Source organism: Bidens hawaiensis, unplaced genomic scaffold, assembly GCF_021521415.1.
Source record: "Bidens hawaiensis isolate Kalapana, Puna unplaced genomic scaffold, B.hawaiensis_p1.1 tig00007719_1, whole genome shotgun sequence".
NCBI lineage: Eukaryota > Viridiplantae > Streptophyta > Magnoliopsida > Asterales > Asteraceae > Bidens > Bidens hawaiensis.
This window is the reverse complement of record NW_027491535.1, coordinates 160,805-177,073: the sequence shown is the minus strand read 5'-3', so window position 1 is coordinate 177,073 and position 16,269 is coordinate 160,805. Positions and strand designations below refer to the sequence as shown.

Below are 16,269 nucleotides of genomic sequence, written 5' to 3'. Positions count from 1 at the left end.
ATTAACTTTATTAAATGATTAAAATACTAAAATGAAGTCAAATGAAAAAACCTAAACAAAAAAATTTAACATTGATGTAAAAAGTTCTACAAACATTCAAGTTTATTTGTTTTGCTGAAAAGTGTTGGAATAAAGTAGAATCATGTCATTGCCAATCAGGTTACAAAATAGTACATGCAACTAAGTCTTGATTAAATAAAAGTTCTAAAATCAAAAGAACCTCGATTATAAAACAGATCATACATGACAAGCCGACAAATTCAAGAAACAGCTTATGTCAATCAAACTGTTGTCGCAGCTGCATTTCTGTTTCACTTTTCCATGTGGCGTGTGATGACTGACCTTTCATTCGTTTATTCTTTTCCTTGTCTTTTATCATGGACCCTTTCTTCTTCAGGTCATCCGTCTCTTTGACAGGGCGGTCCCCACACACCGGGCATACCATCCCTCGTGCATTAGAAAACGTCTTCGGTATCCCACACTGCACACACATCCTGTGGGAAAAAAAACAATGTTGTTAATGAAAAACTCACGGACCCCACCAATACCGTACCAACCAGTGGGACATTAGGATGACCTTAAAGAAGTTGTGGCATATAAAATTTACAAACATCAAATTTGATTTCACATAATATTTTGAAATAACACCTCAAAAGATCTGCAGCATCTTCTGCATTTGGATTAGTTGCGGTTATGACACGTTTTGCAGATCCTCGAGGCTCGGTTGATGCTACATTAGAGGCATCACTGCTTACTCTGTCACGAATTCCAACTAATTGAGCTTTAGCCTGCACTACAGCCCCTATAACATAAAAAAAACATTAATGAAGTCTCATATTGTAAACTAAAACAAGATGATTGTTAATAAAATCTACAAAGACTCAATGTATAGTGACCAAGTTATTTGCAATATTACCAATATGCACAAAAAATGGTTGTAATATTGTCAAAAGAGAGATCTTACCTTCAGGTATTTCATTTTTATCTCTACAATTTCTGCGATGACCATGCCGCCATAGCTGACCATCATTATCTTTTACTGCAGATGCGGATTCTCCAACAGAGTTGTTCAGAAACTGTGGCGGTCTTGAAATCTCCAATAATTCAAAAATAAGTATAATAAGTTTCAAGTGAGAGGCATGGTAAAACGCTTTTACTTGTTCATGCAGATAAAGATTATGAAAACCTCATGAATGCTTAAATGGGACAATTTCATAGAACATAAGCATCATATCATATTTACCAAACCAAAAAACCAGAATCAAATATATCCATTGAAAATACTACCCTTCCCTTTCTCCACACGCTCCAACCTCAATATCCAAATGCAAGTTTTAAGGGAAGGGTATCCGCATATATAAATGCCATAAACCGAAAATGGCTATATTTGATATTGTGATCTTTTATTGGGTAAATACGATACTATACCTACTATACCAACAACCAAGTTTAAAGAGGATACATGAAACCATCCCTATTTTCATTAAGTTAAATAGGGTACCCAAAAGCACTAAGGAGCCACCGCTATTTACACAAGATGATAAAAGCGCTTTCCAAAGTTTACAGGTCAGAAGTCACATAAATTTTGAATTTAACATTTTACGGCTCAACTGAAAGGGCACCCTTAATATAAAAAAGACACTTACTGCCTTTGTTTACAAAATATCATCATTATGGTTCTTTTGTATGAAAGCTTAGTTATTTTCACATGTAAAATTGGTATGAATCATTACAACACTGCTAGTCTGCTCCTACTCCTTCAATTACTATTTACTAGTTATTATGCTTGCATAAAAAATATGTATTCTCAAAAAAGTTAAAACTTTTACTCCATAAAAGAAGCAAAGAACCTAAAAGTATTAAATTTATGTACCACAACTAGCAATGCTGGAGATCTTTATTTATACCAGAGCAGTAATTAAAATTGTTCCCACTGCGCTAGTAGCACTAGGCATATCGGTCACAGCTTAACGGTGTTATTGGTTAGTCCCATGGTCTCTCAGGGTGGGCTATGAACACTTTCACTTTCACTTTCTTAACCCGACATTTGTTCCACCAGATACCAGATTATGAGATTATCATATATGCAAAAATATACAATCACACTCTTCAGCTTATAAAAAAAAACTAAAATTTGAATATCAAACTAGCACTAAATTAAACATACAGCTGATTTATACCTCTGCTAATAATTCAGTCTTTCACACCAAGGGACGCTCCATTGGCAGAATTAAAAAAAAAAAAAAACTGTAATTAAAATTGGAAATAAAATGGATTGTTTGAAAAACAGATAATGTGTTTGCTTGGTAAACTTGTTGACGGAATTGAAAAAACAGGTCAGAACAAGTCGATTAATAAACTAGTTAAATCATTTCATGAAACCCTAACCTAAAATTACTCAAATTCCAAACCCAGGTCTATAACAGTAATTAATTGATGAATAAGATAAGATTACTTCAGAGAATGCATCGAGTGCCGACGGAAGCGAAGAAGATGCGGAAGGATTTGGTGGATGGTACAAAGGCGTTTTAAAATCGTTGCCGGTGGTTCTACGCTCACGGCTGTCTGGATCTTCGTATTCGTCTTCGTCGGATGTGAGGTATGGTTGTTGCTCTTTATTATCTTCTTCTTCCTCTTCGGAAGATGAATATCCCTGTATCAAAGACAGACTCATAGCTGCTGCTAATGACTGGTGTGTTAGTTGCTGCCGCTGCAAATTGGGGCTTTGAATGCCTAGCCGCGAGAAAGTTCGAAAAAAAAAAAAGTAAAAACAACCTCATATAAACCGAAACTCACGTCATATTCCAAATTTTTCTTAAAAATCCGTATTTTCTTCCATAACAATAAACCTTTACAAACTTATTAAAAAATATTAAATGTGTGTGTAAGAGGGACGGGACTTACACTGCAAGTCTACAGTAGGTTTGCATCCATGGACTTGGCACCACAATGGTGGATTATTTCCACATTATGTATGCTTCCTTGCCACATCGCCAAGCCCTTAGAGGGTGTGGCTTGTTGTAGATGCTCTAATTGGTCGTTAATAAACTCTTATTAAAATCATCCTTTATTTTCATCTCACTTTTTGATCTTCTATTTCAAGTTTAAACCGCCGTAGACATTGCTTCCATCATTTTTTTCTAGTTTAAAGTTTGTGTGTAACAATGGCGTTTCATCATCATACTTAGATGATGCTTCTTCATTTCTACTACAAATGTGTGTGACTTTTACTTTTTCTCCGCTATTGCTCAAGCACATTACGTGATTACCAGGATAAGCTCGAGAATTATGTAACAAGAGACGCGTCTTCACCAATGGTGAGTGATCTTAACGAAAAAAGTCGGGTTTTGGTATTTTATTCCACATTTAGGTTGGCTTTAACCCTAAGTCGAGCCCCCCCTTCTTTACCGCTGATTATTGGACACTTGGGGAGCACTTTTCATCATTCCAACCCTCACCAATCACAAGATTCATCGATGTTATCATTCTCTCAACAATTAATCAAGATATTTATATCAAGATGCAAGGCTAAACCACTCGTGAGTCGTGACTATCTCCGGGCATAGGGTTGTGTTTATAGTTGGAGTTTGTTAATTTAAACCTTAAATTTGGATTTGGATTTGGTTAATCATTCAGCTTGTTAAATCTTTATGTTTTTTTCGGTGGTTAAACAGTTTTTCGTAATTGAATGTTTTGAGAATTTGTTAATTAATTGATTTGTGGCCATTAACATTTAGGATTAAGTTCTTAACGTTATTGACCTATTTATCTTTAACCATTGAATTAATTACATTGATCAAAACCTTAAACTAGTAATCAATTAGATATTCAGTTGTATCAATTGTTCGGATTAAGTTCTGATAATCAGCAGAGCCAAATATTTAGTCTTTTGATTATTTATTCAAACAAAGAGATTTCCTAATAGGTTTAATCAATTGTCTAACCTGCCTCACAGCCTAAAACATGGAGTTTGTTTACTTTTCTTTTAATTGGTTTACAAGTAAGGTAATCTTGTTCTCATAATTAGTTCATTAAAATTGCTTGACATCATTTGCCCGCTTAGTTTATTAACTAATAAGTCGTGAGTCCAATTAGCACTTTTCACTTATTCCATGTGGATTCGACACCCTTTTTGCCCTAGCTAGTAAAGGCAATTTCATAAATGCTTTTAACTGACCTCTCGACATCGATAAGGTATCAAGCAGCTCTGACCTAATGTAAAACCGGGCCTTGAATGCCCCAGAAAAACGAGTTTTGCCGTCCAGATGGCCGTAGCTTACAGTGGTCAGAGTGGCCTTATGGCCATCACAGTTTGCCTTACGGCCAATCCGAGCCTTAAACAAGAAAGCAAGTAACAAGAACAATATAAGACGATAGCTGATTTCAATCATATTGTTTTAATAATAATAATAATAGTAATATATTGCTAGATGTGTTTTAAAATGTCAACCTCTGGTTTTAATTATAGCATTTAGCAATATATTATTTTATATATAATAGTTGAGAAGTTTGGCAACGTAATCACGTGATTGGTCCATGTGGCCTCACATGGTTGATCAGCTTTTTTATTTTATTTTATTTTTTTGATTCTAATTTGTAAAACACAGGTATTTTTTTACCGAATTCGTGTCAGTTTGCGCTCGTAACATGTGGTTTGCTTCGCCGTGGCCTTTTTTGTCCGTCGATTCCAAACGAATTCAAATTAGTTCGAGGCCACAACGTGCGTGTATTTTTGATTTTTGTCACGGTTTTTTATTTAAATACATTAAATATGTTAATTTGTTGTTTTTTTACTCTCTAAATATTGAAATTGGATAATGCTCCAAATGTCTCCATGGACAATGATAGCGGGCACTTGCACTACTTAATAAAAAAAATATTTAACAAGATGTTAATTTGGCTAGATCTACATAAACTTGTTTGAGATGCTTTACCCGTGACTCGACCCGGCCTTTATTCTGTCAGACAATATTAAAATTAGCCATCATATATACACGTTTTTGACGGCTTCAATTAAACATATAATTGTAACACAGTACGTAACACAACGAATCCCGACATTCTCACTTTGACCAGACGGTAAGCCGGTTAGGGTGTCAATATGAAGATCAATCCTTGTAGAGTGTAATATATTTAGCCGTACAAGAAAAAAAAAAGAAAAAAAAAACACGAATCCTAGCATAGTAGCATGAACGTCGAAGGTAGTTTCACAAGCAACTGTGTTTTGAATACAACTATATATTTTCTTTATTAATAATTTAGCGTTGCCTAAACCTGAGATGCATGCATTAATTCTTTCAGTGGATTGGTGTGCTCCTTTGACTTGGCTTGCTGTAAATAATGAAGTCGACTTTTCAATTCATCATCTTTGATGCCTTCAGATGACATACAATTTAAAAGAGAGTTTATATAAAGTTTATAAACAGTGATAGTTCGTTCATTTTGAATATTGAAACTGTCTTTAAAGTACAGCTAGCTGTGTCCGTGGCTCATATCCAACATGTTTTTAAATGTTTCAAGTTTGTCTTGATGCATGCTAGCTTCCTTGCACCTGCATCATGTTGAGTTTGAATATGACTTTTTCAATAACAAATGGTTGGCATTAATTCTTACATAATGACTATAAATACCTCCCTAATATGTCGAAACATCACCATCTCATTTACGGAAAACACTATATAACCTCGAAGACAAATCTTAGACACCTCTAACACTCTTTGTTAGTACTTACTAATGGCGGTTAGCAAAATGGTTGCCTTATTGGTTCTCCTATTGGCCACACTGGCAACCTTGGCACTAGGCCAAGGCAACCGTGGTGGCGGCGGAGGCACTCGTGTTGGCTTCTATAGGTCCACCTGCCCTAGAGCCGAATCCATTGTTCAGTCAGCAGTTCGGTCTGCGGTCCGAGCCAACCCAACAATCGCACCTGGTTTACTAAGAATGTTCTTCCATGATTGCTTTGTCAATGGTTGTGATGCATCTATACTAATTAACGGAACATCAACCGAGAAGACAGCAGGGCCAAACTCTCTGTTGCGAGGATTTGAAGTTATTGATGCTGCGAAGTCCCAGCTCGAAACCACCTGCCCTGGAGTGGTCTCATGTGCGGATATTGTTGCCCTAGCCGCCCGTGATTCTGTGGTCCTGGTAAGTGTTTGTACATTAATTAACAAATTGTAGTTATACGCTAGGCCGTCATCTTTAATCATTTTTATGACATGTTTTGCAGACCGGCGGGCGTAGTTGGCAGGTACCATTAGGACGTAGAGATGGTTTGGTTTCACAAGCATCGGATACCGCAAATTTGCCTGCCTTTAATGACCCTATCAGTGTCCAAATCAGTAAATTTGCTGATAAAGGTCTAAACACTCAAGATCTCGTTACTCTTGTGGGTAAGTAGAACACAAAAATTGCACCATATTACATAAAATGTTATTGCTTTATTTATTAACTAAATTGCTGTATTTTGTTTACCAGGTGGACACACAATTGGAACAGCAGCTTGTGCATTATTCAGCTATAGGTTGTACAACTTTAACAATACCAATGGACCCGACCCTGATATAAACCAAGCATTCCTACCACAGCTCCGAGCACTTTGTCCCAACGGTGGTGACGCATTAAGGCGTGTAGCCCTTGATACAGGAAGCAGTAATAGCTTTGGGAATTCATTCTATGAAAATTTGAGGAATGGGCGGGGAGTTATTGAATCCGATGCAAAACTATGGAGTGACCGGAGGACACAACGGTTTGTACAAAGGTTTCTAGGGGGAAGAGGGCAATCTTCGAGATTCAACTCGGAGTTTGGAAGAGCGATGGTGAAGATGGGTAATATTGAAGTGAAAACAAGGAGACAAGGTGAAATTCGTAGAGTATGTACTGCAACCAACTGATGAGAATGTTGGTAAGTTGGTTGGCCAGTTTAACACAATTCAGAAGTTGTTTTTAATAGCATGTACTTGCATTGAAATATGTAGTGATTTGTTTTTATATGAAATAAGATCAAAGATTGAATTGTTAATCGGGAATTGTTTTAAATATTTTAGATGATTTCTTCAAGTGAAAGATATTCTTAATTTTCATGTTCATTATATTCGATATAACTAACCTTGATTTATTTGGAAGTGGTTCAGATAATTTGTGAGAAAATAGAAATTCCAAGACTTCTAGACGAGAGACTAAAGTGCTCTGGCATTAGAATGGTCCATACTGTCACGACCCGCTCAAATTTTAATTATCGGTCTCAAAATCTAGACTTTCCAGGCCGATATAGACAAATCATGGTTGGTTGGAGTTTAGATCGCTCCACACAATCATGGATCTAGTCCAAGTATAGAAAAATCATGAAGACTCAAGGAGGACTGTCTAGTCTCTAGATATCATCAGATCTTGTTAGAGATGTTGGACTAAATTCATATACACAACAATTAGATGTGTCAAGCTTTGAACCATCTGGACCAACACTTTACCGGTAGATATGAATAGGACATGAGATTTGCTCATTCGACAACATACTTAAAAATCTTATATAACAAAGCACTTGCAGAGACCTTTTAAAGCTTCTTTGTAAGTTCTCATTTGAAATCAATACAAGCATACATGATTATTTATCATGTGTTCAACAACTCACTACTACACATTTGGGTCAAAGGATTAACTTAGAATTGTTGAAATTGTAACTCAAACTTTACGGTATCATGGCTTTGTATGGAGTGTGCATGTGCAGTTTGTTATGTTAAAATTTGAAGTCTGAATAAACAGTCGTTAGTCACCGGTTGTACGTCCTGGTTATGCATAAGACTAGTTAGTCAGTTATTGCTATTTTCTATTAAGCAGCTTTGTGATTAATTCAATTATATGTAGGCGACAATTCTCTATTCAGTAAAGCATTTGATAAACCCTAATTACCCTTGTTCTTTGTAGCATTAATCACTCGTTATCAAGAAGTACAAGGGTCGTAGTGTAAATAGTTGAATGTAAGTTTAGATCCTGTTTGAGCAATTATGTAAAGTCTATTGTAACTTGTAAAAACACGTGTATGTAGTCTTATGGTTCTTGAAAGGCTGCAACCCTAAATATCATGCCTTTTGGTAAATAGGGGCAGCATCAGATCGTTTAAATCATTCAATCAAGTTCAAGTTTCAATCATAGATTGTTGTTCATATCATATTGTGCATCTATTTTCTTTATCAATTCATTATCAAAGATCAAGATTGGGCCAACATTCTTGTTTCTATTATTCAAACAATTCTTTATTTATTTACCTTATTTTTCATTCATTACCTAGTTTGAAATACCAACATATTCATGTCAGAGCTTTGGTAATTCATATCTAGCCTTCATAATCCAGTTATTATAAACCTTCTTCATTCAATGGCCGATAAGTATAGAGCCCCAACGACCCCACAAGTGATTCCAATATTCAAAGGTGAAGGATACGAATATTGAAATATAAGGATGAAGACCATTCTTAGATCTCAAGAACTGTGGGATCAATGTAAGGAAGCTGGCCAAGCTAGGCTACGAGAGGAAAAGAAGATAGATGCAAGAGCCATGGCTCTTATCCAACAAGGAGTTCATGATAGTCTTTTCTCTCGCATAATAGCAGTTAATGCTGCCAAAGAAACACGGGATACTCTTTGTGTAGAGTTCCAAGGAGACTCCTAGGTGATATTCATGAAAGAGGCAAGACTTCAAGGTTTAAGGACGGAGTTTGAAAAACTACAAATGAATGAATGAGAGATGATTGGTGACTATTTCTGTAGGGTGATGGGGATAATGAGTCAACAAAGATATATGGAGAGACCATAGAAGATTAGAAAGTGTCGGAGAAGATACTTAGAAGTTTAACTCCTAAGTGTGATTGCGTTGTGCCATCCATAAAAGTGACCCATGATCTGGCTCTTCTCACTCATGTTAAGCTGATTGGATCCTTTCACCGAAAAGGAAAGATTAAATCGCAGATCAACAAATAAAACACCATAAAAGTTAGATGAACAAGCTTTACACGTTGTTCAGAATGGGATAATGTAAGTGGCAGTAGAGGTCGTGGGAGGGGTTCATTCAAAGGCTGATGTACAGGATAAAGCCAAGACCGGCCTAAGGGTCCTCAATGCTATAATTGTAACAGATTTGCCATTCCAAGACATACCTGAAAATAAAGCCAAGACCAGCCAAAGTCAACCATAGTGACAAAAATACCAATACCTTAAAATAAAGAAAATTTAGCAAAATATAAATAAAATAAAATGGCACAGAGGCGGTGGCGGTGGCAACGGTTGTGGCAGTACTGGTAGCGAAGGCGGCGATGATGGTGGTGGTCAGGTGATGGTGTCTAGAAAATAAGGTGAAAAAGAAATGAAATGGTGTTGATAGAATAATATATCTTGTGTAATCGTTAATTCCATAGTTCCATTGCATTGGCTAACCAAACAACCTTTTTTTCATTCCCTCATAATAATCCAGTCCATTCCACCTGTTATTCATGCGTATCAAACGCTGCCTCGGGTTGTGCAAGAAACTGAAAAACCGACCCGAAACAAAAAAAAAAACAAAAATACAAACCGAAAAAACTGAATCGAGACAGAGACCAGCGGCTTGGTTTTACGTATTTGTAAAACCGAACTTACAGTTCAGTGTTGGTTTTGAATTAATAAAAACCGAAAAAACGGAACCGAACCGGACCGAATATCTATATTTTTGTTTTTTGTATTTTTTATTTTTTATTTTAAATAATCTATGACTTTATTAAATGTGTAACTCAAATTTTTTGGCCAAATGTATAATAATAAATTAGTTAATAATTAATAAAATTATTTATACATAAATTCAATATCTTCGGCCTAACTTTTCTTTTAGGCCTAACGTTTTCAAGCTTAGATGGCAAAAATAGAAAAAGCCGTAAACAAAATGAAAATCAAAAAACTGAAATCGAACGGTTTTAAAACTCCAAAAACCAAAGTTTCGTTTTTTTAGTTTGGTTTTAGCCAAAACCGACCCAAACGAAACCATGCACAACCCTAACAGTATAAAGCTAAATTTTAAGGTATAGCTAGGAATAAGTTAAAATATTTTTAATGCAAAATATATCCATGAATAGTATATACTTGGTTGACATGCTTAATTAACCAACGACTAATTGAAAGGAAAAATTCATGTGATTGTTTCAAAGGTAAGACACGGTCTAAACTCAAACGTCAAACACTCCATATAGAAAGTATATGTTTAATTTGCATATATATGGTGAACTCAAGCTACTAATTAATCAAAGAGAAAATATATTATTATTATTATTATTATTATTATTATTATTCAAACTCTATTGTTTATATATACAAGAACTGTTTTCAATTATTATAAAAATTTCTAGTCAGATGACTAGATGAGCATATATATATATATATATATATATATATATATATATATATAGGCTAAACATAAAATGAAAACCTACTTGAGTTGTGAAAACTCTAGAAACTCATTCTCAATCACATGTTTTTAATTAATGTTTGAATCTTGTGGTTCACAATTAAAGTGAATAAAAAATGTAAATATAAATATAACTTTTTCTTTATCCTGAAAACATATATAAAAATTAGTAAAAAAATGTTAAAAAATAGCAAAACATTTTTTTTTGATGTTTCGATGTTTGTATTAAATGTAACAAAAAAAAAACGATGTTACATAGAGTTTTCGCGGGTTTTCACAACTCAAATGGGTTTTCATTTTAACCTTACTCTATATATATATAGGATCAGGATCATGTGAGAACTTTTTGTGAATTGAGAACTATGAGAACCATTTTGAACAACAAAAAAACCCAAAAATAAAAAAAAACCATAAAACAAAAAAAAAACACAAAAATAAAAAAAGTAAAAAAACCAAAGTTCTTATTTATCATCCCGGTTTCTAAAAAAAAAAAATTCTCGGTTTAGCTAAATCATGCATGTACATATATGTATAATATGTACGCACATGTTTTTTCCCTATACACATATGTATAATTTAAGGTAAATGATAATATACATATGTGTACATTACGTAACTAGAGATTAAATGAAAGTATACATATGTGTATAGGTATAATACGAATTAAAAAGAAAAAAAATCGTTTTTTTTTATTATACATATATGTATAATATGCACACACATGTTTTTTCCTATACACATATGTATAATTTAAGGTAAATGATAATGTACATATGTGTACATTATGTAACTAGAGATTAAATGAAAGTATACATATATGTATAGGTATAATACGGATTAAAAGAAAAAAAAATTCCGGGTTTTTTTAATGAAACCAGAATGAATTATAAGAATTTTGGTTTTTTTACTTTTTTAAAATTTTCGTTTCTTTTGTTTTATAATTTTTTAAATATTTTTTTAGAGGTTTTTTTTAGTGGTCCAAAATGGTTCTCAAAGTTCTCAATTTGCCAATGGTTCTCTTAGGATCCTTACCCTATATATATATATAGGGTAAAGTTAAAATGAAAACTCATTTGAGTTGTGAAAACACGCAAAAACCCTATATAACATCGTTTTTTTTTGTTACATGTAATATATGTTGTAACATTTAATACAAAACATTGAAACATCAAAAAAAAAATGTTTTGCTATTTTTTAACATTTTTTTACTAATTTTTATATATGTTATCAGGATAAAGAAAAAGTTATATTTATATTTACATTTTTTATTTACTTTAATTGTGGACCACAAGATTCAAGCATTAATTAAAAATATGTGGTTGAGAATGAGTTTATAGAGTTTTCATAACTTAAGTGAGTTTTCATTTTATACTTAGCCAATATATATATATATATATATATATATATATATTAAATTCACAACCAATTTATACGTATAATTAGTGATATTCTTGTAATGAATATAAATTTAGTGAATTGATTATTAATGACAGCTACTTTGACTATTGGTTTAATTGCTATTACTTATATGTAAATAGTATAAAAAGTTATGGCGCGACTAAGTTTATTTATTGTAACAAGACATTAATTGTAACAACAAACTGAAAATATAAGTTAATGTTTTGTCAGAAATCTAACTTTGTTTATTAACAAGAACAATTGCCCAAAAAACTATCAAGAATCTTCAATCAAATACGCCAATTTACAGCACCAATAATATCAGAGACAGACGATCAGATTATCTAACAAACTCTCAAGAACAAAACAATAGAACAATCCCTAAGATCTAGATATGTAAGGTTGAGAGAACAAACAGAAAGACCCAAAAGAAAAAAATATACCAAACCATCAAAATAACCAGCTTCTCTCTTCCTTATAACACCAAACTGTCATGGGCTTTTATACATCTCCAATGCACACCCTCGAACGGGTCTTTAGTAACCAAACGGGCCTTGAGTAACCAAACGTAAAGCTAGCCCATTTAACCTCTCACAAATAATAAAGTACATTAGAAAATATTGAATTGATACAAATATATGTCATTTTTAACACTCCCCCTCAATTCAATATTTAAAACAATCTATTAAACCTAACTTTTCACAAATAACAGAGAGTTGAGTCGGAAACAAACCTTTCGTGAATATGTCAGCCAGTTGACCATTTGATTTTGTTTGTACCACTTTAATTGAACCAGCAGCAATTTTTTCACGTAAGTAAAACAAGTCCACTTCAAAATGTTTGGTTCATCGTGAATACTAGATTTCCTGCAATAGATATTGCGGCTGAATTGTCACAATACAAATGTACCGGTAAAGGCACATCTACTTTCAACTCCCTTAACAACTTTACCACCCAAGTCACTTCACCAGAAGCATCACACATGGCCCGATATTCAACCTCGGCTGAAGACCTTGAAACCACAGGCTGCTTCTTACTCTTCCAAGCCACTAAGGAAGAGCCAAGCATAACACAATAACCAGTTACTGACCTCCGACTGACCAAACACTTGGCCCAGTCAGATTCAGAGTATGCAACTGGATTTAGTCCACCAGTTTTACTTATCAATACACCAGCACCAGGAGATTTCTTTAGATATCTTATTAATTTCAATGCAAGATTCAAATGAACATTTGTTGGATTATGCACAAACTGACTTAGATGTTGCACAGAATAAGAAATATCTGGGCGTGTATGAGACAAGTTAATTAATTTCCCAATTAATTTTTGATATTTTGTGATGTTTTGCAAAGGAATTTCACTCTTCTTACTTAAAGCATTAATAACATAATTTTGTTCAATTGGAACATTAACAGGTTTACACGCTGTCAAGCCAAACTCTTTCAGTAAATCTAAATAATACTTTCTTTGAGAAAGACGGTAACCTTTCTCCCTTTTTAGAACTTCTATTCCTAAAAAATATTTCAAAAAACCTAAATCTTTAATAAGAAATTTAGTTTTCAACAAACTTTTCACTTTGTCAACTTCACTTAAACAATTACCAGTCAAAACTATTTCATCCGATCTACATAGACTAACATGACAACAAACACATCTTTGTCACTTTTGATAAAAAGAGAATAGTCATTATAACTTTGAACAAAACCTATACTTAATAACACATTAACAAGTTTCTCATTCCACATCCTTGGTGCCTGTTTTAGACCATACAAGGATTTATTTAATTTACACACTTTAGTTTCATTTTTTGAAAAAATATCTCCTCAGGTAGAGTCATGTATACATCCTCATATAAATCTCCATAGAGGAATGCATTATTAATATCTAATTGAAACAAAGGCCACTCATTTTGTGCAGCTAAACAAATAACACATCTAATAGTAGTCATTTTAACTACCGGAGAAAAAGTTTCGTCAAAATCAACCCCTTCCGTTTGATTAAAACCCTTAGCAACTAACCTAGCCTTATATCTCTCTATTTCTCCGGTGGATTTATATTTTATTTTATATACCCATTTGCACCCTATGGGTTTTCTCCCACCAGGTAAATCAACTAAATCCCAAGTATTATTCCTATGTAAAGCACTCATCTCTTCATTCATAGCAATAACCCAATTATTATCAGTTACAGCTTCCCTAAAATGTCTAGGTTCAACACTTTTATTTAAAACAGAAACAAAACTGAAATTTTCTTTGGACAACTTAGAGTAATTTAACACCTTTTCTAGACCATACCTGTCCTTCCCTTCAACAATAAAATCATCTAATCTTTTTGGTAAACTAGAATTCCTCATGGATCTCCTCACAGTTTTAGGATCAAAAGGAACATTCAGATTTGTGCCCTCAGTTGGGTTGGTTTCATCATTTGAACAAGTAGGACCCACCTCACTAGTAGACCCCATAGTTTTTGAAGGTTGCTGATCACCAGCCCTCCTTTCAACACCTGAGTTTCCACTAGGTGGCTGATCAACTGACATGTCATATGAAACACTCCATCCTTCATCATTTGGACTTTATTAAAAACACCTTGGTTGTCAATATCACAATACAAATCAAAAAAATTTAGATTGTTTACAGTTTTGTCAAAAACAGTTTCAAAATCTTGTAGTGACGAACTATCTTTAAAGAGAAAAACAGACTCATAAAATTTCACATCCCTAGAAAAGAACACGTTTTTTTAATCAATATCCCACAATTTATAACCCTTTTTGTTGAAAGAATATCCTAAAAACACACTTTTATTAGCAAAGAAAGAAATATATGTAAAATACATACATCCTTACGTAGCCACCATTTATCACAAACTAGAATATATATGTGAATCATAGTAGCTAGCATCTTCAGTACAGCTGTAAGTTGAATATTATAAACGCAATATCTATCGGTAGCATAATATTACAAAAGAGTTACATATGAATCAATAAGTGTTAATATTTCAACGTACATATGAATCAATAAGTGTTAACATTTCCTAGTATTAATACGCTACTAGTGATATACTTGAATACATTATATTTGTATATTTAAGTTTATGATCAGTTTTTAATTTTTATGAAAGTGTTCCGAAAGTAGACTAATGATTTCCGTACGTTTAGTTGCCAAACTATTACAACATTTAGTTGAAATGACACACTATCCTTTATAAAAGAGTTTACTACTAACATTAGGAGGTCTCCTACTTTCATAAGGAATCCCAACCCCGTAAGACATCCAAACACTCTAATTTTAACTTAAAAGTCTCCTATAATTGGGTAAGTAATATTGCCATGTGATAAGTTATTTTTTTTCTTGTGCATCAGGTAATTGTAATGTTCAATTAGAGTCGTTATGTGTACCGAGGAAATTTCTATACATGAGTTGATTATTATTATTTTTTATTTTTTGGTTAAATAATAGGGTTTTATTAGTTAGTTACCGCATAACATATGCCTAAACCGAGCGTGGAAAAAGGAGATGGAAAGGATACCGGTATGGAGTATTGTCTCGACTTGGTGTAAGGTATCCCGGAAATTTTTGCTTTTTCAACTTGGGATTTGCTTGAGTTGTGCAAGTCTTCGTCTCTTCCTAAGCGAATGGCGAAGGATTTCCATGCGGTATGTTTAACAACAATTTGGAGTATTGGGCGAACAAGGAACGAGGTGGTATTTGAGTAGAAGCCATCATGTTTAGGACGGGGGATTGGAGAGATAAAAGCATTAAGTTTCTTGTGGGTGAATAGTAGATCAAAGTTGGCAGGATTAACGTGGGAGAGATGATATGCTTTAAATCTTAATTTAATTTATTAAACAAGTGTAGCAGGTGGTAAATATCGCGTGGCTCGGGCTTTATGACTTTTGTAAGTTCGAGTATCTAACACATTGCTAGTTTTATAACAGTATACTTTGTTGGTCATTAAAAAAAGTAATAATATGAACTCATGCGCGCTATCTCTTCTATCAAAGAAATTTGTTTAGATTTTGTATAATAATTCTTTGTGTGTGTGCGCGCGCGCACGCAATTGGAATAAGCTTAACATTATTCTTTTAAAATGAGTAAATTTTTGACATATTTTGATGGCAATCTGTTGGCAAATGACCAAACAAGACTTCGTTGATATGGTCGGTAATCCATTGGTGAACAGTGATACTCTCCGTTGTTGATCCCGTTGCGTCTATAGATTGCTCACGGATTACATTTCACACTTTCACTTATAGACTTACAATGAATGTGTTTATGGGTAACATTTTGTCGTTTATTTTGTAGTGTTACACTTGTGTTATATCTAAAGACTAAAGTTATTAACTTGATACATCATATTTAAACACAGTTTAGTGTTTTACATAAACTTGTTGCGTTAATTTCAAATTGTTGATTCAAAATTGAGATTTATGTAAAACCTAACATT

The 16,269-nt window shown here is 33.6% G+C and overlaps 2 protein-coding genes across 2 annotated transcripts; one reads left to right on the top strand and one right to left on the bottom strand.

The window, feature by feature from the left end:
- Positions 1 to 277: 277 nt before the first annotated feature.
- On the bottom strand, positions 278 to 2,674 carry LOC143635803 (uncharacterized). The gene is made up of 4 exons (XM_077103545.1): positions 2,456 to 2,674; positions 965 to 1,094; positions 649 to 802; positions 278 to 494 (listed from the first exon to the last, which is right to left on the bottom strand). The coding sequence occupies exons 1-4, from the start codon at positions 2,672 to 2,674 to the stop codon at positions 278 to 280; spliced, it is 720 nt and encodes a 239-aa protein (XP_076959660.1).
- A 3,060-nt stretch (positions 2,675 to 5,734) lies between these two features.
- On the top strand, positions 5,735 to 6,893 carry LOC143635797 (peroxidase N1-like). Its single transcript, XM_077103538.1, has 3 exons — positions 5,735 to 6,147; positions 6,230 to 6,392; positions 6,478 to 6,893. The coding sequence occupies exons 1-3, from the start codon at positions 5,749 to 5,751 to the stop codon at positions 6,891 to 6,893; spliced, it is 978 nt and encodes a 325-aa protein (XP_076959653.1). The 5' UTR covers positions 5,735 to 5,748.
- Positions 6,894 to 16,269: the final 9,376 nt, after the last annotated feature.